The following is a 26,623-nucleotide window of genomic DNA, read 5'->3' on the forward strand; positions in this document are numbered from 1 at the left end:
TGAGTTTGAGCAAGCTCAGGGAGATAGTGAAGGACAGGGAAGCCTGGTGTGCTACAGTCCATGGAGCTGCAGAGTCACACATGACTTAGTAATGGAACAACAGCAACAATGGTAGCTTAACAATGATAAAAGGCCTGTATGTGTGAGACATTCTGCCGTGTACCTGACGTGCTTTATCTCCTGAAATCCTTATGGAATCCAATCTTGGTGAGGAGGGATTCCATGACTCAGTTGAAGTAAAGGAGGAGAAATGACCTGCCCACACAGCTAGTACCGGATTTCTTTCCCACAGCAACTAATGTTGAGTGTAGGTACCACCTTGACTTGACACTTTCTAGTCCGGGGATGGAAGGACCACAGGGAGAGGTGAACCCAAACTCTGCCCCTGGGAGCAGCCATACTGCTTTCCCATGATGCACCTGTACTGACATGAAGCCCTTTATTCTGGGAGGTGGTCACTCAGCACTGGGATTAACAAGCATACACACCCCAGAACTTGGGATTTTGTATCAGTGATAGTACCTACACATGGGTAAGCTCATGTGTATTAAAATCACATTTACAATCATTACAAAGCATTTTAATGTGATAGATCTTACAATCATTACAAAGCATTTTAATGTGATAGATTTTAATGTTAAGTGGGGTCAGAGGATATAAATCCTGTCTCACAGTGTGATCTCAGTTAAGAGAAAAATTACACAGGGAAAAAAAATTGAAACCGAGGAGTAATGTGCCAAGATGCCAGCAGTCCTTCTCTCTGGGGGGCAGGATTATGGGTGGTTATTATTTTGTTCTTCCTGTTTCTCTATATTTTCCAAATGTTCCAGAAGGAAGGTGTAGTGCTTTCAATATCAGAAAATAGCAATATGCATAAAAGGGGAGGGTGGCACTTAACTCTCTGAACCTGCAGAGCACTGTGTAATACTGACCCCCAGTTCTCTCCATGGACAAAAGAGGTCAAGGGCGTGGCTTTCAGAGACAGTAGAGAGCCCTGCTTGGGTAGAGTTTCCAGACAAGGACACTGGACCACAGGCCTGGACACTCTGACACCTGAACCTCTTCCAGAGGAGGAAGGTCGGGCTGGGAGGGCCCCTCGATCCCACAGTTAAATGCCAGTCCCAGGGCGGTGGGATAACGAGCAGATGGCAGCTCTCCAAAATTCTGCTTGTAAAAAACATTTCTGAGAAGATGAGCAAAGAAAGATTTACAGTGTTCTTTTCCCATTCCCCGGGACTCCCCTGACAGCACAATTGGGAAAATAAAATTTCTGTGAAGTTTAAGATGCAGGGTGGAGGAAGCCTGAAACCAAGTAAGCTTTTGCTGGAATTTAGTGCACAGCATCCGCAGAAGCCACTGTGGCCTTTGAGGGGTCTTCCTAACCCCTCTGCCCCGCCTCTGGCTCCCTCCTCCATGAAGGCGTTGCTGAAGCTCTGATGCTGCTTCGATGGGCTTGCCTCTTCTCTGCTTCCTCCCTGGGACAGACGGTGAGTCTGAGCCCTCACTCATTCCACAAGGGCTGGCCAAGAGCCTACTGTGTGCCGGGCCTGGAGAGAGAAATGTGAGCATATCTTCAGGGCACCTGCGGCCTGAAGAGAGACAAGGCTTCGCTGGGCCCAGAGTGCGTGCCTGCCCGCGAAGCCGCTTCAGCCGTGTCTGACTCTTTGTGACTCTGAACTGTAGCCCCCCAGGCTCCCCTGTCCATGGGATTCTCCAGGCAAGAATACTGGAGTGGGCTGCATGTCCTCCTCCAAGGGATCCTCCTGACCCAGGGATCGAACTCGAATCTCCTGTGACTCCCGCGTTGCAGGTGGATTCTTTACCTGCGGAGCCACTGGGGAAGCCCAGGCCCAGAGTAGGTCCTCAGAAAAACCTGCTTGCCCTGACTGGGTGAAAAAGCAGATTTTTGGCCTCCAAATGAACCATAACACGCACAGGCATCACCCCACAGCCACCTTCCTCGTCGGATCTGGAAGGCTGTGCTGGAATTGGGGACAGGGGAAGGCAAGTGGAAAGAACGGGACCTTGTGGATCTGGGCAGAACTGGATTTAAGTCGCCTGTGTCACTTGTGAGTTCGGGGTCACTGAGGCCGGCTGCTTCTGCTCTCAAAGCAGCACAAGTTGGTGGGGGAGAGGCGCGGACAATGCCCACCTCTCAGAATCCTGTGGGTAGAACGGAATACATAGAGGGTGGGCGTCTGCACACAGTGGGGGGTCAGCACGTGGCGGAGCCCACTCCCCTCTCCTAGCAGTGACTCCGCATTGAGAAGGCAAACCAGGTGTAGAAAAGCGTTATCCAAGAAGTGGAAAGAAAAAGAAGGTGTCTGAGAGAATGAAAATCAACGCACAGTGCACGATTTGTATTCTGTATTACTGGCAATAGTGGCATTTTCTTGGTCAGTTCTATAAATAGGCGAGCAGCAACCTTGAGAATGGAGAGGAGGTTAATGCCTTTGATGAGAACAAGAGGGAAGGCTGGCACCGGAGAGGGCCTGGCAGGTCACTGAGTCTCCCATGCACCGCCAGCCCCCAGCGTGCTGCAGAAAGGGACCCTGGCAACCCGAGAAGGGAAGGGACACAGAAGTACAGCCCGGACACAGGAAGCCAGCCCTGGGCAAGCGGCTTCCCCTGTGCACCTCGGTCTCCCTGTCACCAGCCTGTGGGGCCAGAAAATCTGAAGGCCACTCCAGCCTGGACCCTTCCAGAACCTCTGATGTTGGCTCTTTAGGGGCAGGGGGTACATGTGGGCTTTCACTGGGTCTTGGAGAGCTTGAATATCATCATCCACTGCTGCTTTATTTTTCTGGGAAAACTGCAGAAAAAAAGGATTCCTGAGACAGCACTTTCCACACCTAAACAGGCTCTGCGAACACGGTCCTGGTGCCGGGGCCATTAGAATGCAGTGAGGAGGGCTCCATCCATGGCGCTTTGACCAAACTGTGTGTGTCATGCAGGGAAGGCGGGAGGAGGGGAAGGTCTAGGAGTGCAGTTTCTGCTTTTTCCTGGCTGTCTTATCTCTCTCTCTCTCTCTTTTTTTTTAAACAACCATTTGCTTATTTTTAAAAGGTGTCCCTGGCAGGAGGCGAAGGGGACAACAGAGGATGAGATGGTTGGATGGCATCACTGATTTGATGGACATGAGTCTGAGCAAACTCCGGGAGCTGGTGAAGGACAGGGAAGCCTGGCATGCTGCAGTCCATGGGGTCGCAAAGAGTTGGACACAACTGAGCAAATGAACTGACTGAATGGAAGGATTAATTCATAAAGAGAGCTGGCTGGCGCTTTCTTGCCCCGAAAGCCCTTCCACCTGCCTACCTCACTCACTCACCATTGCCACCTTGATCCCTGAGGCTCAGGCCATCTGGAGGATAATGTGGTTACCGTTCCCGGTTAGGTGCCCAGAACTGGTGGCTTCTCTCACTGGCATGCCTCAGTAGCAAGCAGCCTTATACAGCAAGGCAAACTAGAAAGGACTCTGGTTGTGAAACAGACACTCAGGCATATCTCCATTGTGTTCTGCTGCGTGGTCGAGGGCTATGCCCTCCTCTTGCTGGCCTCAGTTTTGCCAACTGGCAATGAGCAGGTTCCTAGGTGGCGCTATTGGTAAAGAAACCACCTGCTAATGCAGGAAACAGAAGAGACGCGGGTTCCATCCTGGGTAAGGAAGATCCCCTGGAGGAGGGCATGGCAACCCACTCCAGTATTCTTACCTGGAGAATCCCATGGACAGAGGAGCCGGGCGGGCTACAGTCCATGCGGTCACAAAGAGTCAGGCACGACCAAAGTGACTTAGCAGCAGCAATGAGCAGAAGGGAATCTCTGATTGCTAAGGTCCTGCCCCAAGTTAAATTTGAATGTCCTCTGGTTCATTGCTATATTTAGGAGAAATGATGCTGCTACCAGGTCCTTGAACCAGATCTTGAATCTCGGGGCTCTGAGGTTCCACATCAGTTGGGAGGGACCAAAAGGGTTTAAGAAAACACCAGAAGGGCAGATGGAGCATCTCAGGTGTGGCAGGATATGCACCCCAGCTCGGCATTATCACAGCAGCAGGGACCTTCAAAGGGACCCGATGGCTGGGGAGACAGCCTCCAATGGGACCGCAACCACGCGTCTTTGTTCTTCACAGACAGCAGCCTGTGTGTGGTAGACAACCTCCAAAAGCTACCTAAAAGCAGTGTACCAGTGCCTGCTGGCGACTGGCGACCACACCCCTCTCCTGCTGCAGCAGCCGGCAGAACGAGCCAGTCTCTTGAATCAAATGCTTTTAAGTTGTGCCACCTCACGCAAGTGACCAAACCTCTGTTCATCTGCTTCCCTCCTGGAAAATTAAGATCTGTTTTCCCCAGTCTCTAGGTAGAAGAAGCCTATTAGCATAGTGCCTCGCACTTTAGAATTCAATGAGCTAAGGCTAAACAAATCCCATGAGATCTGGGGAGAGTCCACTGCAAGCAAGAGCCGTCATCAGAGCCCCCTGCTCCCTTGCTTGCTATCACATGTTTACTGGTGAAACTCCACCGGGGGGTTTGCCAGCATGCCACCAGGTCATATCACAGAGGAATCTCGATCTGCCCAGGCAGATGGCACGGCTGAGACATTATCCATCACCAGATGATGACGCAGGCAGCATGCTATGATTGCGGGAATGTAAATTATATGTGGATGTCTTCAAACTTAATAACTGGCTAGTTGGATTAATGCTCTCAGGAGGCACATCTGCCTCACTCAGCTCTTCAGAGCTGACTCTAACACCCCAAAATCACAGACCAGGTGACAGAATTCTCTGCTCAGCAGAAGACTGAGAAATAGACTGGAGATAGTTACAGTACGAAGAGACTGGGGAGTGGGGAGGAACTGTGTTAACAAGCAGGTGCACACATGTTCCCGTGTTTAAAAACATGCACCAAAGTGCAAGCACAAGGTCACAAGACCATGAGACTACTGCCTCGAGAGGCAGGTGCGAAAGAAGCGTTCCGGAAAAGTCTTGAGTGAGGACACATCATGGTGAGTCATCCAGCTTATTTCAGGGCAAGGTCTTCTCTTCTGGGGAACAGATCACTCAGAACAGAAACTCAGGAGGAAGGGCTGGTCTAAGACCCAGGTTAGTGACGGGGAAGAGAGAGAAGGATCGTGCTGGCCTGCTCTTCCTGATTCTACCTTGCCTAGCTGGGTTTTGGGTTCCGAGTCTCTGGGCTCCCATCCTGGCTCTGCTGTTGACTTACTGTGTGACACAGAGCAAATGATTTAAGCTCTCTGTACCTGTGTCTGCATTCAAAATGCCACTGTTTTAAGGATGATCAAGATAATATAAACTACCTATAGAGTATATATAGCCGCACAGCAGTAAAGAATCCGCCTGGCAATTCAGGAGACAAGGGTTCGATTCCTGGGTCAGGAAGATCCCCTGGAGGAGGAAGTGGCAACCCACTCCATTATTTTTGTCTGAGAAATCCCCTGGACAGAGGAGCCTGGCAGGCTATAGTCCACTGGGTTGCAAGGAGTGGGACAGTACAGAGCGACTGAGGAACAGCATAGTACGCGGCACAGAGTAGGTACTAAAGGCACGTGAACTCCTTTCCTGGGCCCGCCAGCTCCTTCTCTAAACAGAAGCCCTAGAAAACCTCTAAAACTCTCATCTGCATGGACACCAATACCCGAGCAACTCTAGCCTCTCCCTCCCAACTTGCCTCCTCTTCAGAAACGTCCTCTCTTTTGATTGATATGTCCTCATATCGGCCCTGACTGACACTCAGCCCCTTTCTCACCACCTCCAGGAAGCCTTCTTAGACAGTGACTGACTTTCCTTTTCCGAGAGCAGCCGGCACACTTGTATGTTTTTGTTGCCATCTATACTACAGCTTCTGTATCACCTTCATGCATTCTGTCTCTAAGACTGCAAGAGCAGCTCCTTGAGGCACACTGCCTATTCTGTTTTCTTTATCCCCTCTCCCTGCTCCTTCTCCTCCACTCACTACCCCTTCATTCATTTCATTCATGTGCTCATTCATTCAAGATATCCGTTGGGCTTTGAAGATGCTAGGCAGCCCCTGGAATCTGTTAAAAGAGGCCACAGAAAGAGCAGTGCACTGGCCTGGGGCCCAAATGCCCTGGATCACCATCCCATGCTTGTTCACACTCATGTGAGCATGTCTCAGACACACGTGGAATTCAGAGAAGCAGAAGGGGTAGTGCTTTAGAGCCACAGCTCTGAAGCAAGACTTCAAGGATTCCGTTCCTGGCTCTGCCATTCACCAGCGGCAACCCCAGGCAAGTTACCTAGCCAGCCTGTGTTCCAGTTTCCCAGGCATGAGATGGGATAATAGTAGTATTATCTCACAGGGCCGTGGGGACGATTAAATTAGTTAATATGCATAAAGTGTTTAGTGTCTGGAAGATAGGTAAGAGGTACAGAAGGGTGAGGTGTTGTTATTACTATGGAGAGCCCAGAGCAGAAGTCACAACCCACCATCCACAGCAACCACGGCTACATTCTGGTGTCTGTCCATCTCGGTTTGTTCTGTATATTTTACAAACACACGGATGTTCACACACAAAACTATTGTTGTCTGAGGTTTGCATAGGATGACTCATGCTTAACATTTCATTGACATCTTTTTTCAGCTAAAAAAACGTATTTTGAGGATCTTTCCTTAAAAAGATCATCTCTTCCCATAATACACGGCATTCCCTGGCTGAGATGCACCACCACTGAATTCCAGCTCCCCTATTGCTGGAAATTTATGTTGCTTCTAAGTTTTTGCCAGCACAAACAATGCTGCGATAACATATTTATACTTGCATCCAATTTTCTACACCAAAGAAAAGTGGAATCCCAGAGACTGTGTTTTTTCATATGCAAACCTGTCCCTCTCTGTGTAGTTCCTCTAACTACCTGCAGGGGGCAGCACTATGACACCTTAGTCTGTAAAAGGCATGAATTCCCCCTATCTAACAATGGCACCCCACTCCAGTACTCTTGCCTGAAAAATCCTATGGACGGAGGAGCCTGGTAGGCTGCAGTCCAAGGGGTCGCTAAGAGTCGGACACAACTGAGCAACTTCACTTTCACTTTTCACTTTCATGCATTGGAGAAGGAAATGGCAACCCACTCCAGTGTTCTTGCCTGGAGAATCCCAGGGACGGGGGAGCCTGGTGGGCTGCCGTTTATGGGGTCGCACAGAGTCGGACACGACTGAAGCGACTTAGCAGCAGCAGCAGCATGGGCACTTCGGATGGGACTGAGTCAGGGCTTTCCAGTGATTTTTTCCTGAAGCAGAGTTCACTCTGATGCAGGGATCCAGCCTACTATGTGCCTTCTTCCATAGGATCCAGAAATCTCCTAGTGTATGCAAATCTTTGCTCTATCTTCCAATTTCTCCTAGAGACGAAGTACTGTATTGCAAAACACCAAAATAAAAAGGTGGCTTAGGGGGAAGACCCCTCAAGAGTTTTAAAGTCATAGATGTGCTCACTAGAAAACTATTCCCAGACAGAGGACCATGTCGTCCTAGCTGCGAGACTTCGGGCCAGTTCCTTAAGCCCTCCGGGCTGCACCCTTCTCACCTGTTTTGTGGTTGCTGTTTAGTCACTAAGTCGTGTGCAACTCTTCTGTGACCCCACGTACTGTAGCTGGGCTCCTCTGTCCATGGGATTTCCCAGGCAAGAATACTAGAGTGGGTTGCCATTTCCTTCTCCAGGGCACCTTCCTGACCCAGGGTTCGAACACACATCTCCTGCACGCATCTCTGGCATCACAGGCAAATTCTTTCACTGCTGAGCCACGAGGGAAGGCCTCTCACTTGTTAAATAGGGTTATTCATGCCTACCATCACGGAGTTGAGTGGACAAAAGGAGGACAGACAAGATACTGGACACAAGACATCTTGCACTGGGCATGGTGCATAGCAAGTGCCCAGTAAATGATGGTTAACATTATTGATCACAGCAAATTACAGTGATGACTATGGGTTATATTCTTCCCACTGCACCTATGAAGAAAGACTGTCTGGGTGGTCAAGTGTCTTATGTAAGGTCAGAAAGAGGAAGAGAGGCAAGGCTTGAACTTGAATCTTGGATTCTTCAAACTCATGTATCTTTTACCAGTAGTTCAAGAGGGTTCAAATAGGGACTTCCCTGGTGGTCCAGTGGTTAAGACTGCAGGCTCCCAGTGCAGAGGGCCCAGGTTCGATCCCTGGTCAGGGAAGTAGATCCCACATTCCACAACTAAAAGATTCTGCTTGCTGCAATTAAGACCCAGCACAGCCAGATAAAATTTTTTCTTTAAGTAAGTTCAGATAACACAAGGCCAACCATATGTCAAAGCCACATAAGATGGACAAGGAGAGGGCCTGAAAAGGGGGCTTGGACTTACAGGTTGCAAGTAAATGAGACACCTTGGCCTCTGGAACCCTGAGCTGGTCCCAGGCGCAGCACAGACACTGGAAAGACCCTCTCCGCTCAGCCCCACTGGGAGGGAGGGCGGAAACTGGTGCGTGGACTCCCTCTCTCTGTGGCATATTTTAATGTCATGAGAAAGTAAAGCCCTAATTAACACTCTGTCTTCAGAGCTCCTTCCTCTGCACCACGTTTTATCTGTGTTAATTATCACCTCTTACAGGGACCACTAACTGCAACAGCTTTCCAGCCTCCTCTCCCAGCCTCCAAAATTAGTCTCTGCAGGGCAATCTGGACATCCTTTTAAAATGAAGTGGGCCCTGTCCCTGCCCTGCCCCAAACCCTCCCAGTGCCTCTCCAGCCTGCACAGCCAACTCTGCTGCCCAGCCGGCCTCCTCTCCTGCCCTGCCGCCTGGCCTTTTTATAGTATCAAGAGCTCCAAGCTACTTACATGTTCTGCTCCCTGTCCCTGAACATTCATATCTCAACGTGCATGCATGCTCCATCGATTCAGTCATGTCTGACTCTTTGCGACCCTATGGACTATAGCCCACTAGACTCTTCTGTCCATGGGATTCTCCAGGCAAGAATACTGGAGTGGGTTGCCAGGCACTACCCAGGGGATCTTCCTGACCCAGGGATTGAACCCGAGTCTCCTGCATCTCCTGCACTGCAGATTCTTTACTGCTGAGCCACTGGTGAAGCCCTACCTCAACATACTCACCTTACATATAAGTGATTATTTTATCAACATCTTTCACAACAGAGAAGACAGGAGATTCTGGTTTGGTCATAGATGTGACCAAATGTATCAGTGACCAGATGTATCAGTAAATATGTAAACCAGTAAATATGAAAGATAGGAGACTGTGGGTGATCCCACGTAAAATGAGAGACACTGAAAAAAAACAACTAAAATTGCCTTCCTCCTGAAATTGACCTCCTTCCTCTTGAAATTGAGTGCCAATGAGGAGTTTTTACCTCTGCTGAGGTACCAGTGAGTTTTCTATAGAATCTGAAAGAATGTATTAATTTCTCTTTTTGCCTTGGTTTTAGTAGGAATTTCAGAATTCCATTTGAATATGTAATATCAATCCTATAAAGGCAACACCTTGCACATGCCTATGTGTGTTAACACACACACACACAATACACTTTCCAATATTGTTTCTGATCTCTCTGCCTCTTTCACGATAAGCTTTTTAGGTTAATTCACTCAGTTATTTTTGAAACAGGACGTAATATTAATTACAAATATATTAACAAATAAGTAAATGGGATACATGGCTTCCCACGTGGCTCAGCAGTCAAGAACCCTCCTGCCAATGTAGGAGACGCGGTTTCGATCCCTGGGTCAGGGAATGGAACCCACTCCAGTATTCTTGCCTGGAAAATCCCCTGGACAGAGGAGCGTGGCGGACTACAGTCCATGGAGTCTCAAGGAGTCAGACATGACTGAGTGCACACACGCACACAAATGGGATTCAAAGAGTTAAAAGAAAGTGTTAACCATTTCTTTGCTCACTTCTACTTCTTGCATCCCCAACCTCACTCCTGGGAATTCATCTTCTATTATTCTTTCATGAAGATAATAGATTCTCTCGATTTTTAAAAATAAACAAACAGGGAGTTTGGAGGAGAATGGATACGTGCATCTGTCTGGCTGAGTCCCTTCACTGGTCACTTGAAACTATCACAATGTTGTTAACTGGCTGTACCCCGATACAAAATAAAAAGTTTAAAATAAATAAAGAGGATGTTCAATCACACCAATCACATAGGAGGTGCTCAATAAAACAACTGCGAAGCGGATGAATGAAGGCTAAAGGCCATCTCGACGATTAGATCTCCTCCACATGCAGTTGGAAGCAGAGATACTTTTCACAGACACTTGGGCAGTAACTGGGCTTTCTCATCCAACCTCTATATCTCCCTCCACCTCTCAGAAATCCTTTGCTGCTGCTGACTTTGGTCTAAGAATGCACGTCATTTACAAACAGAAGTCCAAACATCGTCAGTCTAAATTCTTGTGGAATGTTGACATCAGTTGGGTGGCAGCGTGGTGAGAATTCACTTGGTCTCCAAGAAGGTCAGCTTCGTTGTCATGTACCTGAGGTCTGCATGCCCACTGGGGGCTAGATCGAGACCAAGACGAGCCCTGACATGGCCCATCCGTTCTGGCTCTTTGAGGCCACTTCACCACCTTGAGCTGCTGCATCCAGGGAAAAGCAATTGAACTGCAGAGCAGCTGCGTGAGCCCAACCAAATGACCTCCCAGAAACGCAGCTCCACATAAAGGTCAGGAGGCGCCATGACAACATACGTAGGAAGCAAACATGAAAGGAGGAAGGTAATTAAACCATTGGGAAAATGTGAATGCATAGAGATACAGGCCAGGGGAGGTGTAGAGAAATGATGACTAGCTGACATCTTCTTTCCCCCTTTGCAGTTTTCTTAATGATGTTTAGATTTGCCTTGGAACCTAAGTAGATTTTCCAAAATCAACTGTGCATCCCCCCCTCCTTCTCTTTTCTTTATAAGTTTGACCTTCTCCAAAGGCTCCAGTGTGAAGATACAGAAGCAAATCTTTGCTCCAGTGCTGAGAATGCCAGGATCCCAAAGGCTGGAACGGGCACCTGACATTTCAAAGCCCCTGCTCTCCAGCGTCTTTGCTCCTAAATGTCTGGGTGAGCTAAGGCTGGGCAAAAAGGAAAAACACGGAGGATCAAAGAGAGGGAAAAAAGTGCTGTCTTTGGGGATAATGCCATGAGAAATTTACAAGAAGATAGTGACAGAGTGACCCTACCTTTGCAAAACATCTCACAAGATGAGGACAGAGCCAATTCCAGAAAGATATTGATTCCTTTTTAATGCAATTCTTCAATTATCCACTAAGCCTGGCTTTTAGTCTCTTATAATTTAAGTGAATTGCTTTACAAATGTTCTCTTAAATTTTGTCTCTTTATTCTTTTCTTTTTTTCCTTTAAGGAGGAACTAACAAGATTCTAGGAGTCATAGATAAAATCATGAGATGCACCTCGATGGGTTTGCAATGGACTGTTTGCTGTCCAGAATCAATGTGCATAGCACATCCATCCATCAGGAAAATCAGTTTCTATCAATATCGTTTTCTTGGTGTACAAGTGGATACACAGATGGGGAGTGGTAAAGAATCCTCCTGACAATGCAGGAGATGCAGGTTCAATCCCTGGGTCTGGAATATTCCCCTGGAGGAAGAAATGGCCAACTACTCCAATATTCTTGCCTGGGAAATCCCACGGACAGAGGAGCCTGGCGGACTACAGTCCATGGGGTCACAAAGAGTCCAACAAGACTTAGCGACTAAACAAATAGCAATTATGTATGTATATATGCATTTAATACATGATATATTCTATATACCATTTATATGTACGTGTGTGTGCTCAGTGGCTCAGTAGCATTTGACTCTTTGCGACTCCACAGACTGTAGCCCACCAGGCTCCTCTGTCCACAAAATTTTTCAGGAAAGAATACTGGAGTGGGTTGCCATTTCCTTCTCAAGGGGATCTTCCCGACCCAAGGATGGAACCCACATCTCCTGCATTGGCAGGCAGATTCTTTACCACTGAACCACTTTGGAAACCCCTATATATGTATATACAGCTATACAAACACTAAATATGCAAAGGGGTTCAACTTCATTATATAAATTAGAGTAGGATATTATATAAATTAGAGTAGGATTCATTTTGTCTATCAGATTGGCAAAAATGAAAAAGGAATATGATATCCAGTGTTGGCAAGGCTGGAGAAAAATGAGGCATCTCATACACTGCTAATGTTGGAGGAGGGACTGTAAAAAAACAAACTCTTCCCCAAGAGCACTTTGGCAACAGTTACCAAGCCTGAAAAATCTGCCTATTCCCGGAGCCAATGCCACCTCTAGAAAGACAGTCCAAAGAATTATTAGAGATGCGCTTCAATATTAATGTACAAGGATGTTTAAAGCAGAAATAAAGATAATGCTTTAAAAAAAAAAACAGTCCAACAAGAAGAAATTGGTTAAATAAATCATGTCTCTCTTTGTTGTGATATATTATGCAAGCATTAAAAATCATTTTTAAGAAATATTTATCAAGGTGGGAAAAAAAACAGTTGTGATACATTGTCTGGTGAAAGAGGCAGGTTACGTGACTATGTTCAGAATGGCAGTTTTCTAGGAGGTTCCCAGGGCAAATTTACAGGCACAGACACACAGGGGACTGGAGAGACAGGAATCAATTGTCCACAGCGATGGTTTAAGGGAGGATTATCAAGATTTGGGGTTTCTTCCTTTGTGTTTTTCTGGGTTTCTAAGTTTTCTAAATGGAACCTATCTCTCTTAGGTCATTAAAACCCACACACTTGTGCACACACACACACACATTGGTATTTTAAAAGCTCAGACTCCTCTGCTCCTCATGTTTCCTATGAGCTAAAGAAAACAGCCTTTGATGCGCCCAGTCCGCGATGGGGCTGACAGCCACCAGTCTTCTACGCAAGGCCCGGCAGACTCTGTCCTCATCCTGCCCAGAGGGCAGACAGCAAGACAGATTCAAGCCTCCACCAGTCAGCGAGATGATTTCATAAGTTACGGGTTTATCCTAATGGGGGTGCAGTTGAGGTCACAGTTATCTATTTAAGGAATTTCCACAGACAATGCACAAAATAAAATCCTGTCAAAGACCAGGGCATAGTGAGAGGGATGCGAGGAGGGACAAGGAGGGGCAGGTGGCCGTGCCAGCTCCGTGCCTGCCACCCAGCAAAGGACACGCGGAAAGACTTCCTGGGACGGGCAGGGCGGCCACGGCCTGGGTTGTCTGGCTCCTTGTGGCTTTTCTTGCTAAGTGGAAAAAACTGGGGGAAAGACGTACATGTACTGACCCAGCTCTGACCAGCACCACGGCTCATGCACCCCGCTTCTCAGTTATTAATAGAAGCTGTCGAGGGCAGTGGCTGTGAGCAATGCTTTGGAGGCAGAAAGACCTGGGTTCAAATCTTAGGCCTGCCACCTCCCATCTGTATGCAGGCGGCCGATCACTTCCTATTCCAGATGCTGTTTCCTCTCCCTGGGGACTGTGAAAAGTCAGTATGCGAAGCCCCGGCAGAGTTCCTGGAGCCACACAGAAGACCCTCCATGTGGCCATACGTATTAGTGTGCTCGGTACTGCAAGCTTGTAAGCATCTTGTGTTACATATTTTATACCAAGTAGAACATCATTTGGCAGGAAAACAGACCCCAACACAGTGGGTAATCATTCAGTGTTCGAATGAATAGATATGCGCGGTGCTTCAATACGTTACCTGTAAGGCCGTCAATACGGAGGAAATTGAACAGAGAAGGAACACAGAAGCTTAGTAACTTGTCTGCCATCTGACTACTCTTTCCATCACAATTTTATGGAAGAGGAATTTGAAAATCAGAAAGGTTAAGAAGTTTGCTCAAGACCCTACAGGTCCAAAGTGGCAGAGTTGAGCTTGGAACCCAGAATGTCTGACTCCAGAGCCCAGATTCAAGCACAGTAGGCTGCTCCCTCTCTCTGGTGTTGGGGTGATGGTCACAGTCCCTCAAATGGACAAAACCTGGGCTTAAATCCTGGCTTTGCCACTTTCCATCTTGGTGACAACAGGCAAGTGACAAATTCTTGGCAGTTTTGCAAAATTAAGTGAAAAACGTGGTGCCTATTAATAAGGCTGTCGTGATGATCAATGAATTTTATATGTACAAAGATTATTATTGTTCACAGAGCAACACTAGGAAATACATACTCTGTAATGATGAGAGAAAAGGAGGCCACCACCCAGAGGAAGCAGAGGGGAGAAGAGAAGGTTTCCCATAGATGGAGTAGCTGCCTGTGGGCAGCAGGTCTGCTAGGGGGAGGCACAGGGGCCATAAGACCATGGGTGGAGAGAAACGGACCCTTGCTGCTTGTCTGACCAAGTGTGAACTACACTCTGGCACAGCTGGGGAAAAGGACTGTCTGTGGGTAAGAAAGGATCGGCTCATGAGCAGCACGAACGTCAGGGTCAGGAGCTCGGCCTCTGCCCCACAGGTTCCCAGCTCCACTGTGAAGCGCTAGGCAGACCCAAGTTTCTAAAGTTCACTTTGCCTCCAGGACACGGAATGGACTGGCGAGTAGATGAGCAAGATGGGAGACAGACAGGCGGACGGCAGGGAGGCCTCTGCCGTTTGGCAGTGGTGATAGGGGTCGGGGGGAGTGGTCTGAGACCTGCTGGAGAGAGGTCAGGCCGTAGAGTCGAACTCACCACGAGCAGGCGCAATCCCCAACAGGGATCGTGGAGAAGTTTTCGAACTGCGGTGTTGGAGAAGATGCTTGAGACTGCAAGGAGATCAGATTAGTCCATCCTAAAGGAAATCAACCCTGAATATTCATTGGAAGGACTGATGCTGAAGCTGAAGCTCCAATACTTTGGCCACCTGATGCAAAGAGCCGACTCATTGGAAAAGACCCTGAGGCTGGGAAAGACTGGGGGCAGGAGGAGAAGGAGATGACAGGATGAGATGGTTCGATGGCATCACCGACTTGGTGGACATGAGTTTGAGCAAGCTCCTGGAGATGGTGAAGGACAGGGAAGCCTGGCGTGCTGCAGTCCACGGGGTCGCAAAGAGTCGGACACGACTGAGCCACTGAACAACAGCAGAGAGGTGCCATCAGAGGGTCAGAGATAAGCCAGGGCTTCCAGGCCAATAATACAGAAGAGCTGAAAACATAAGTAAAAATAAATACACTAAAGGGAGGAACAGATCCTGTTCAGAGACGACACAGGTAGAAGATGGGTGAAGAGACAGACATTTGGGGAGAAAGAGGAAGGAATCTGTGGGTGACCTGGACATTCTGACATGCCCCGTTGACTTAAAAAATCTCAGGATTTGGAGGAACTCTTGGAAGGGGGAGATGCTTCAGGAGAGTTGGGGAAAAAATCTGGGAGAGGGCTGGGGAACCCAAGGAGAAACAGGAAGGAGGAAGAAGAAGAAGAAAAGGATAAAGATGATGCTGGGTCCAGACACACCAAAGGACCCCACACCCTCTATCTGGGTCTGGGAGGACAGAAATGGAAGAAGGAAAACCCATCCCCAGGGACTTACGAGCAAAGTTTCTGATAGCTGGATCACTTTTCTATTCTCTTATTAATCAGAAACCTCTTAGTGAAGCCTAGAACACCATTTCAGAAGTGGTTCAAATCAACTGCAGAGTGTTTTTTTTTTATTGTTTAAGAGTGGATGCCCTTGTTGTCAAATTACCACTTTCACCTGTATTAACTGCTTAAATGGGTTCTGCAAACAGCTTTATCTCCTCCACCTCCTCATCAGGGCCCCTGGGGAGCCCATCAGGGAAGGATGCTGGGGAACAAGGCTGGGGACGCAGCTGACCGGGGGGGTGTCACACACTGGCCTCTGGGCCACGCATCTATCTTGCCTCCCCACATTTTTAAGAGAGGTCGAGACATACAATTCCACTCAACACCTGGGCCTGATGACTGCTGCAAAATGAAAACACAGATGCTGACATCCAGATAGGAGCAAATACATTTTTAAAGAAACTCTGTCTACGTGGGAACATTGATTACATTTAGTAAACGACCCTGCAATTCAAACAGTTACGATGGAACACGAGAGCCTCAAGTTCCAATATTTTCTGCCAAGTATATTTTTGCTTTAAAAAAAAAAACAACAGGCACAACAAAAAACTGTCAAAGCCAAGCAAATTCAGTCGATAACATTTTTCATTTCACTTCTTGCAGTGGGACCTCCACGGCCTTATTTCTCAAACTTTTGATGTGCAACAGTGTCAGTAAGCCGTTCGTGAGGGCAGTGAGCCGGGCTCACTGGTGGGGGAGTCTGAGTCACAGAGAGGCAAAGGGAGTTAGCTGCCCAAGGTCACAGCCAAGTACACTCTCAGATGGACCCAGGTCCGTCTCCAAAAGCTGCCTCTTGGGTACAGACCTCCCTTCCCTTGATTTTCCAATTTATCAGCTGACCTTGAGCATCTGGGATTGTGCTCTGAAATAGTTAAAGATGGGGACAGGGTGGATCCATGTCTCTGATCAAATCTTTGTGTGGATAAATGGGGGTAGGGAGGGGAGGAGGGATGGAATCCAAAAGAAAGACAGGCTTTCCAAACTTCAGAGTGGTCAAGAATTGCCTAGGCTGGCTTCCCCCTGGTGGCTCAGTGGTAAAGAATCTGTCCGCCAATGCAGAAGATATGGGTTCGATCCCTGGCCAGGGAAGCTCCCGTGGAGAAGGAAATGGCAACTCACTCCAGTATACTTGCTTGGAGAATTCCAAGGACAGAGGAGCTTGGTGGGGCTACAGTCTATGGGGTCGCAAAAAAGTCAGACACGAATTAGCAACTAAACAATGGGGGCTTGTTAATCTGTGAATCACCTCTTCTAAGGCCCCAACTCCTGGGTGTTTGAAACACCCTTTGATGTCACTGTACTCTCTTCTTCCCTGTAGCCTGCATCTTTAAAGTCCTGTAAAGAGGACATCTTGGGACCTGTTTATGGGAGGCTGATGTATTTGCTTTGCACTCAAAGTTGAGAGGATGCTGATATTATGAAAACTCAGGTAGAGAGGAAAAATAACTATGAAACTGGCTGCCAGCTGAAGCAAAGCCACAGCCAATTTAGCAGCAGGAACACAAATTCTCAAAGGGGAAGGAGGCAAAGGGGCAGGGACTGGAAAAGAAGAAGGGAAAAAAAAAGAAATTATGCATTCTCAGATAAAGCAGCTTTGAAACACACATGTGATTAACAGAAACTTGCCCTTCACCTAAAATGCTGAGGTTTCTTGAAACCCGCCAGAACAGTGTTTCTTTTTATCTTTTTAATAACAAAAAACCAGAAGATACAGAAGATATATCTCATCACCCGAAATTGGTTCATTGATTGCTTCAGAATGCATAAATGGTTCTATTTTGGAAGCTCACACAGTCAGGCTGTGAAAATAACCTACTTTGGGGAATGTGATTTTAAAATTAAGAGCAAAATGACAAGTTAAATAACCGAAGGGGTCTCATAGGGTAGACTTGGGAGGGTAGAGGATGGGAAAGACTATTGCCCACCAAGTCAGACTACACTATTTTAAAGACTTTTCATTGAAACAGTTTCCTACTTACCAATGTTTTCACACTTGTTCAGTCATTTGATCCCTACAGCCCTGGGAAGGAGGCAGGTGGGAGATTGCTGTTGTTGTTTAGTGGCTAAGGTATGTCCAACTCTTTTGCGGTAGCTATGCCCATTTCACAGTTGCAAAGCTGAGGTTCAGAGAGTCACATGACCTGCCTGCAGCCACACAGCTGATTTCCTGGCACACGACACTAGAGTTGATGGCTTTCCTTGAGTTTTCTATTCAGCACCCACTACATTGCAACCCCCAGACTTTCTTAAGCTATTACACTCAAGAACCAAGGTGTCCTGAACTCTCCAGCATGGCATTACTAGTAAGAGCATTCCATTCATTCAGCAAATATTTATTTATGTATTAAAACACCTACTCTGCACCGGTCACCGTGGAGGTATTGGGGTATGTGAGTGAGCAATGCAGATCAAATTTCGGTTCTCACAGAGCTTACGCACAGGGGGAAAAGCAGACGATAAACAGTTAAAATGTCCTTCTAGTAGTGACAAGTGTGCTGAAGGAAACTGAAGCAGGTTATGAGGATGGATGCGGGGGAGTGTGGGAGCGGGCGATGCCTTTGGAGAGGGTGGCAGGGAGGCAGAGGCAGGCCGGCATCACAGCTCTTAAAACACTTGGTGTCCTGTGCCTATGAGTAGTTCCAAGTCTCCCTCATGACTCCCTGAGGGCACAGGCTGTATACATTCATCTCTGATTTCCAAGTACCAGCCTGGGTGCAGTAAGTGCTGTTCAGAGCGCCTGTGGACAAAAGACTGTGCCTGAAGACAGGAGGACTAAAACATGCTGCTTTCTCTGGACATGTGAGCATCAGACTCCCCACTTGGTCGAATGAAGCCTTTGAAAGACACCCTGAATGTCAGGCACAAAATGTGCCTTTTGCCTGCCTTCCAGCAGGGGGCTGGCACTGCCTTCTATGCGGATGGCTGTTTAACCCTAGGGCTGAGTTCCAGGGTAGGGAGGTAAGGAAAAAGGGCCATTGAAGTCCTGATCCCATTGGTGACTCCAGCCTAGTCAGTTTTACCTCCTTGAGCACCAGGCTCCCGACTTCCCTGCCTCCCCTGGGAGGCAGAAAGCATGAAGCAGTGTAGGCACACACTAAGCCTCTTCTCTTCCCGACAGAGTTCCGGTGATGCAAAGTTAAAATACAAGCCCCAGGGGGCTGCCTCCTGCAGTGACGCCAGGAGTGCACGGGAGTGGAATGCAGAGTCTGTTTCCTGCTCTTTGCGCCCTTTCCATCCGCCCTGCTGGAAAAGTAAAATGGCAATGTCTGCAGCCCAGGAATCTTGAAAAGGTGGCCCCCACCCTGGGGGGCGCAATTAGAAGTCCTTGTGAGCTCTACGTTAACATCAGTTTCTTGCTTGGGGTTTTTTTTTTTTTTTTGAAGATCTTCTTTTTTTTTTTTTTTTTAAATTTCAGGTATACACGTGCTCCCCATCCTGAACCCTCCCCCCTCCCCATACCATCCCCCTGGGCCATCCCAGCGCACCAGCCCCAATGCTTGGGGGTTTTTAAAGAAACAGAAAGAAAAAGAATTGGCTTTGAAAGATCTGTATTGCAGCCTCCAGCTACCTCTAGCCATGAAATGCCATTCTTTCCATCAGAGCCTCTGGTCTGGAGTCCCTAAACGGTGGAGACCAGACGCTGTCCTTCCAGGTCATCAAAGAACCTTGCGGGAAAGCCAGTTGGAGCCTAATCCCCATGGATGACTGCTTCAGTGCAAAGCCCTCTGAAGGACGGCGGGGGGATTACGGCTCGGAGAAGCATGTGTGCGGTGAGCACGAGCAGACAGGCAGGCGAGGGGCTGCGAGCGTTTGACAGGTGCATACAGGCTGTGTGCCGTGTGGCTGGAGGCAGGCAGAGGTGGGAGGCAAGAACACGGACAGAATCCAATTGGTCGAGGGTTAAAGGATCATACTTATCTTTGCAGCTCCATCCACACGATGAATCTGTGGCAGGTAATAAACATTGCCATTGGTCGGGAGGGGGTGGGGTGACAGAGAAACAAGAAGCTGGCGCTGGAGTGATTACTATATCTCTTTCCTGTCCAGCTTAAGTCAGGAGGCAGGAATCGTCTACTATAAAAATAACAATTCTGAAAAAAAAAGTGTTCTCTTCTACCTTGCAAAATGTTTCTTTGATTTGAACAGTAAATAACCAGTTGAAAGGCACCATCATTTTCTAAAGCCTTCAGGATCTACTTAAGCCAAATAAATACATAAGGTTAAATTAAAGAAATGGACTCTCTCAAGGTACTGCATCACACTCTTGATCCAGCAAGCAAACATCTATTCAATAAAGGTTTTATTAATAGTGAGCTTTCAACATGTCATGGCTGGCAGGACTCAGAGGACCCAAGAATGAATGCAGGGCCAAAGGAAAGTCTGTGTGTCCCCATGAACACATTAGCCAGGGTTTTCCAAACTGGAAGACAGGAATGAGATAGGGAAGGAGGAGCTGCGTTTCAGACACCAAGTTGGAAGCAGCAATAATTTGTCATGGCTTCAGCTAACCGTGTACAATGTGAAAATGACAAATGTGTCGTTTAGAATGTGCCGGACCAAATACAATAACATATTATTATGGGCAGATTCTCCCTGGGTTATTATGTAAAGGAAGGGAGGGTGGGATAACTCTATTAAATGAAAGGGCCAGCCCCTGCTTTAAACTTCTGGAACATTTCAAATTCTAATATGCTCCTTGGATGTACCCAGCGGTGGTGGGGGGTGGAAATTCAGAGACTGTAATAAAGCTGTTTAATTTTTATCGAGATGAAACACAGGCATTCATACACACATCCCAGTAACACATAGATACCCCTCCCTTTCTACTACCCGATGAATCAGGGACTCAGAAAGCAAGCCAAGCGGGCGAGTGAATTTGATTTTGAATACTCGCAGGGTGGTGCTGTGTGTGCCACAATCTAACTGTCGCTTTCTCATGTACCCTGGAATGTCACAAGGGCTAGTGTTCCTGGGCTGAGGAGAGTGGTCAAGTTCCTATCAGCACAATGTGTAACCCACCATTTTTTTAATTTCGTAGCAGGCTACCCAAGAGTGCCAAGATTCTTGTCTCCCAATCCTTAGCCAACTTCCTTTACTCTGCCTTAAACGAAAGCAATTCCAAAAGAACAAAGAAACCCCCGCCGAATTAGACTCCTAAATGCCTTCTGGGTGGTACATATGAAGCAAACCACAGATTGTCTGAGCTGGAAGGGACCTTGGGCAGTCCCTGGCTCATCCACCCTGGACCCAGAGAGGGTCCGTGGCTGGCCCAAGGTCACACAGCAAATGTGCAGCAGAGTCCAATACAGCATCCTTGGCCTGGGGACTTCATGGCCAATTTATCAATCATTTTTGGCTGAAAATCTTTGAAAGGTCTTCTTTTTTGTTAGTATTGGCTTGGCTCCTGTTCGTTCAAGATAGACTTCTCAAAAATCCAACGTTTCAACATAATTGCAAATAGTAAATGGCTTGCCTTATCTGCGCCTGTCACTGCTGATTTAGCAAATAGGCTTCAAGAGAGGGCTGGGAGCTTCAGCAGACAGAGGATAAAGTCCTCCTTAAATTCGCTGTAATGGTGGATACTTGATTTGTCTGACAGAGAAGTGGAAGAACCTTTGTATATTCAATCTCCTCTGTTCACTGAGAGGAGGTGACCCTCTCTGATTCATAAACTATTAAGTAACCTGATTTCTAAAATTTAATTTTCTTTTGACACACACACACACACACAGGTGTGCACGCGCACAATCTCTCCTTTGAGAAGCTCAGAGGATCTTTTCCCCCTTTCTACCTGCAGAAGAAAAATAAAGATTTAAGACTGAAGCCATATTGCCTCAATAGGCAAGTGTCTACTGACAGTGAACAGAGAAGGTAAAGGTGGCATATATTTACACACAATGGAATATTATTCAGCCACTAAAAAAGGAAGTCTTGCCATTTGTGACAACACAGATGAACATGGAGGACATACTAAGTAAAACAAGCCAGACACAGAAAAATATTGTATGATTTCAATTATAAATGGAATATAAAAACGTTGAGCTCACGAAAGCAGAGAGGAGGATGGTGGTTACCAGGGTTTAGGGTTGGTGGAAAACGGGAGATATTGGTAGAAACTTCCAGTTATGAGTAGCTTCTGGGGATCTCATGCACAGCAAGGTGACCACATTTATTAATAATAATTCTAAATTGTATTCTTAAAATTTTCTAAGTGTTTACATCTTAAGTGTTCTTACCACAGAAATAAAATAACATGTAAAGTGATGGATATGTGAATTAGCTTAATTGTGGTCATCATTTTGCAATATAAAGGTGATCAAATATCCCATATTCCATTGTATACCTTAAATAACCTACTCCAGTATTCTTGCCTGGAGAATCCCATTGACAGAGGAGCGGGGCAGGCTACAGTCCATAGGGTCGCAAAGAGTCAGGACATGACTGAAGCAACTTAGCATGCAACAACACACCTTAAATATATACAGTTTTTACTTGCCAGTTAGTTACACTTCAATAAAACTGTGGGAGGAAGCAAAAAATAAATGAATACAGTTGAAGAGGACAAAGGAAAACATATCTCCTACTAAAGGCAATGTGGTATCCTGGAACAGGAAAAGGACAGAAGCAGAAACACTGATGCCATTTGAATAAAACCCGAAGTTAAAAAATCCCTACACCATAGCTTTTAAAGAGGGGCTGGCAGTGCAGAAATCCTGATTAAGGACAGCAAACTGGGGCCAGTTTAGAGAAGCTGGGGGACTTTCAGTTAAGGGGACTCTGCACCCTGAATTTTGTGGAAATGTGTCAATAGCTGCACGTGTTCTAAACTGTCCTTGAAATCCCCGCCCATCCCGCATGCCTAGGGCTCCTGAGGCCTCCAAGATGAGGTTCCGCCTCCTCCGTTTTAAATTCCACCCATGGAAAGTCCGTCCCCCTCTCGTCCCTGGAGTTAAGGTGACACAGAGCTGCTCATTTGCCTGTTGCTTCTGAAGGGTCCAAAGGGGTGTGTTCCAGGCAGGTTACACGTCTGGCGTTGGCCGGGAGGAAGCGGGTCACCTAAGAGGATGGTGTTCCCCAGCCTGTGCAGGGAAAGTTTCAGGGACAAGGAACTGCCTGGCTCCCACTGGCTCCCACCTGTCCAAGGGCTGTTCCGCTCTGATCAACCCCTCCCTTCCTCAAGGAGAGTTCTGGAGCTTCAAAAGCTATGCCCAGTGAGTTTAGGTCTGACTCCGGAGGCAACAAGAATAAACACACTAGCGAAGGCCTGGTGCCCGGGGGCAGCAGCACTTTGGTGTAGTGGAGGGAGGTTGGGGAGAAGATGCAGGGCGCCATCGACAGATGGGGAGGGCAGAACGGAAACTCTGGAGCGTCTCCAGCCTCAGAGGCGTGGCTGAGTCTGGGGTGGGAACTGAAGGGGCACTTGGTGTTCTTAACGCCCAGGTTTCCTGAGGCCTTTCCCAAGTCTATCACCTCCTGACGATTAAGCTACCCAAGTCCTTTTAAACTGCCACTAAAATTGAATCCACGTTTATAAATGACCATTGGATCAAATATCTTTCAAGTAAAAATTTGTCATCTGGGAACTTCAGACCTTTCAGGATCAAAGGCTAATGGACTATTTCTTTTTTTAAAATACGTGGAATGTCAGATAATGGGAAGAGATGAACTGTTGGGGGGTGGGGAGGAGACAGAGAGGAGGATGTTTGCTGGAAACCCAGAGGGAGCTTTATCCTCAGTACCCCCAAGCAGTGTGAACTCGTCAGCCTTTTTTCTGGGAGCAGCAGGGAAGTTTCTAAAATCCTCAGGGGCCTCCCTGAGGGGCAGATAGGTCAGGAAGCAGAGGGAAGCTAAGGTCAGAGGATGGTTGTGCCCGGGGTGAACAGTCAGGAAATGAGCTCTAGAGGCACCTGGTCACAGGTCATTAACAGACACGGGAAACAGCCCAGGGACCTCTGCTGCCTGAGTGTTTCCCAGCAGCCTGCGGTCCCTCCGCTGGAGTCCAAACACCTGCATGGAGGGGACCAGAGACTTGGATGAGGGATGGGTGGTGAGAAGCTGGGTCAGAAGCCTGCCCAATCCCCTGGGAAGCATTTTCCTTGCAGAAGCAAACTGTGCCACTGTTCCTTTTCCCCAAAACTCTTCACTTCTTGACACAAAGGCGGGGGTGTGTGTGTGTGTGTGTGTGTGTGTGTGTGTGTGTGTGTGTGTGTGTGTGTGTGTGTGTGTTCGCGAGCATGCGCAGGGCATGCACCTGCAAAGCATCGCTGAATCCACACATAAACCAAACACTGTCCCATACTTCAACTGATTTTCAACAGCCCTGGGCGTGAGATTAGCAAACACACACAGTCCTTTAAAGAGCATGTTAAATTCCTAAGAGTTAGTTGCCATGAGGTTATTTTTCTCAATTAACAGACACAAAAAGCACAACCACTCTCCAGGGGGTGGGAGATTCATTCTTGGCATTCAGGCAAACACCCCATCAAGGCTAGGGACACTTACGGTCCAAATGGAGAACCAGAGGTTCTGAGGGACCTGTCCCAGGATACACAGCCTGGTCCGTAAACAGAAGGTCAGGCCAGACCTCAGTGGCTCACCAGCACAGCCTCCTTGGACCACTCTGGAGTTCACAAAACTTTCAGGAGCAAAAGCCTCCAGAATAATGAGAATAACAACAGCAGAAGGGGAGCTCGCCCACTGATTACTAACCATATGCCGAGCAGACACAGTACCTCTTTTAAAGCTCATAAGAATCCTTTTCCCACTTTGTGGGAATCATACCTTTGCAGGAGCGTTTGATAACGCCTGTCTCCCGCACACTAACCTTTATGCCCCATGAAGGCAGGGTCCCTGTCTTTTCGCCCATCACTATGTCCCAAGTGCCTGGTATCTATTTGCTCAAAAAACCCTAGATGTTCGTGTTTTAAGGAAATACTTTTAAGAAAAACGGGGCCCAGAAAGGTCAAGCGATTTGGCTAAGGACACACAGCATGGAGTTACTACTAATATGAGGTGCTTCGCCACTCTGCCCCGAAGTCAATCCCAAATCAGAGCCCTACCTTGACGGCTTCAGCGTGGGTCACTCGGGCCAGGGATTTGTCGTTGACACGCAGAATCTGGTCCCCGACTCTCAGCCCCTCCTTCTCGGCCAGAGAGCCCGGCTCCACCAGCGACACATAGATGCCCACGCCATGCTCCGAGCCCCCGCGGATGCTGAAGCCTAAGCCCTCGTGGGCCTTGGCGCGCCGCAGGCTCACCAGGCGCACCTCCCCGGGCCCCGCGCCGTCGGGGCCGCCCCAGACGGGTTGCCTGTAGGGGGTGGTGGCGGGCAGGTAGAGGCCCTCCGCCGTATACTGGTCGAAGAGCAGCTGGTCAGAGCGCGGGATGACCAGCCGCAGCATCGGCAGCAGGCGCCGCTTGACCGGGCTGTCCAGCAGCACGCGCAGGGTGCGCACCAGGTCGAAGACGTTGCGGCGCGCGTGGTAGGCGTTCAAGCAGTGCGTGAACTGCTCCCGCTCCGCCTCGCTCAGCAGCGCGGTCAGCGCCTGGTGCAGCTGGCGCACGTTGGCAGACAGCAGTCGCAGCCCCGCGCCCCCGCTGCCGCCCGCCCCAGCCGCCGAGCCCAGCGAGCCGGTGGAGGACGAGCCCACCGACAGGCCGTCCAGCTGCGCGTTCATCTCCCCGCCGAGGCCCGGGCGGAATCGGGGCGCGCGGTGGGACACCCGCGGCACTCGCCGGCACTGGCGCGACAGCTGGATCCCGGGAGCGCGGAGATCGCGGCTGGAGTCTGGGTCTGGGAGCTGAGGATGGCGGGGTGGGGGGGCGCCGGGGGATTGCCGAGACAGGGGCTGGATCCGGGAAGACCTGGAGAAGGCTGGAGTCTAGGTTTGGAGGGCACGGAAACGGTGCCTTAATCCCGGGGCGGGATCGCGGAGACCAATGCTAGATTCCCAGGCGCGCGAAGACCGAGGGGGTCGCGAAACTGGAGTCCAGAGGACGCGGAGACAGCGGCTGGAGTCCCGGCAAGGCGGAGACGGCGGCGGGGTCCCCAGGGACAAGGAGTTGGCGGCTGGAGCCCGGAGGTCGCGGAGACTGCGGCTGGAGTCCGAGGGGACGAGGAGAGAGCAGCTACATTCTGAGGGGCACAGAGACCACGAGTGGCCAGAGCCGGGAGGAGGGGTGCAGCAAAGCCGACCGCCCCGTCACACCATACCCGGGGCTCCCCCAGCCGGGACGCCTGTTCCTCTCGGGCTGGGGGACCCCGAAGTCATAAATTGGGGTGGGGGCGCTCTAGACCCGGAGTCTCCAGGATCGCAGCCGGTGGAGCCGCGCGGACGTCCGGCAGGGGGTGCGAGGCATGTCCAAGGCAGCCCCGGGATGCAAACAGCCCGGGGACCCCTGCGCCCCTGCACCGCCCGCGCGCAGACGGAGCCGCGCGGCCGCGAGCCGGGACTTTGAGAACTGTTGAGCCGCCCGGGGCCGATCTTCCAGTGAGTTCCGACGCCGTCGCTGTCGCCGTCGCCAGCCCAGTCTAGGCCCCGCCCCTTGCCCCTCCCCCTCTCTACCCTCCCCCCCCGCCCCGCGCGGGCTCTTCAGGAAATGACGTCCCGCCTCGCGCCTGGCGGTTGCCTGGAGACGGGGTGAAACAGTCTAGCCCCAGGGAAGAAAGGGGTGAAAGTGGGGGTTAGGGGTGGGAGGAGCTCCAGGGTTGATGAGAGTTACCCCCACTTCTCCAGCAGGTGGCCGGGGGGGGGAAGGGTGTACCTCAAAAACTGTTCTCTTCCACGATCGAGGCATGGTCATCTGGATCGCTTTGGAGCAACTGGCCAGTAAGCTAATTCACAACTCTGGGGGAAAATAACCAACATCTTGCCCCTAAAATGTTAAATGCCTCAGGCTCAGTTTTCTACCTTAAAACCTTGAGGTCCCTTCTTGCACGCACTAACATTCAAGTTCATGTGTTTATACGGACGATTGTTGAGCACCTACTGTGTGCAAGAGATCTGTCTATTCAAGCATATTCGGTATCTGTGGGGTCTAGCAAGGC

The 26,623-nt window shown here is 49.0% G+C and overlaps 1 protein-coding gene across 2 annotated transcripts in view; it reads right to left on the reverse strand.

Moving 5' to 3' along the window:
* WHRN (whirlin) overlaps window positions 1-26,138 on the reverse strand; it is a 90,314-nt gene extending 64,176 nt beyond the window's left edge. Inside the window, exon 1 of one of the 2 annotated variants that reach the window (XM_061426622.1) lies at window positions 24,636-26,138. In XM_061426622.1, coding sequence (XP_061282606.1) covers window positions 24,636-25,253 — 618 coding nt within the window. In that variant the 5' untranslated portion in view covers window positions 25,254-26,138. The remainder of the gene's footprint in view (window positions 1-24,635) is intronic. The other variant, XM_061426623.1, reaches the window with a different exon arrangement.
* Window positions 26,139-26,623: the final 485 nt, after the last annotated feature.

This window comes from Bos javanicus, chromosome 8 (assembly GCF_032452875.1).
Source record: "Bos javanicus breed banteng chromosome 8, ARS-OSU_banteng_1.0, whole genome shotgun sequence".
Lineage (NCBI taxonomy): Eukaryota > Metazoa > Chordata > Mammalia > Artiodactyla > Bovidae > Bos > Bos javanicus.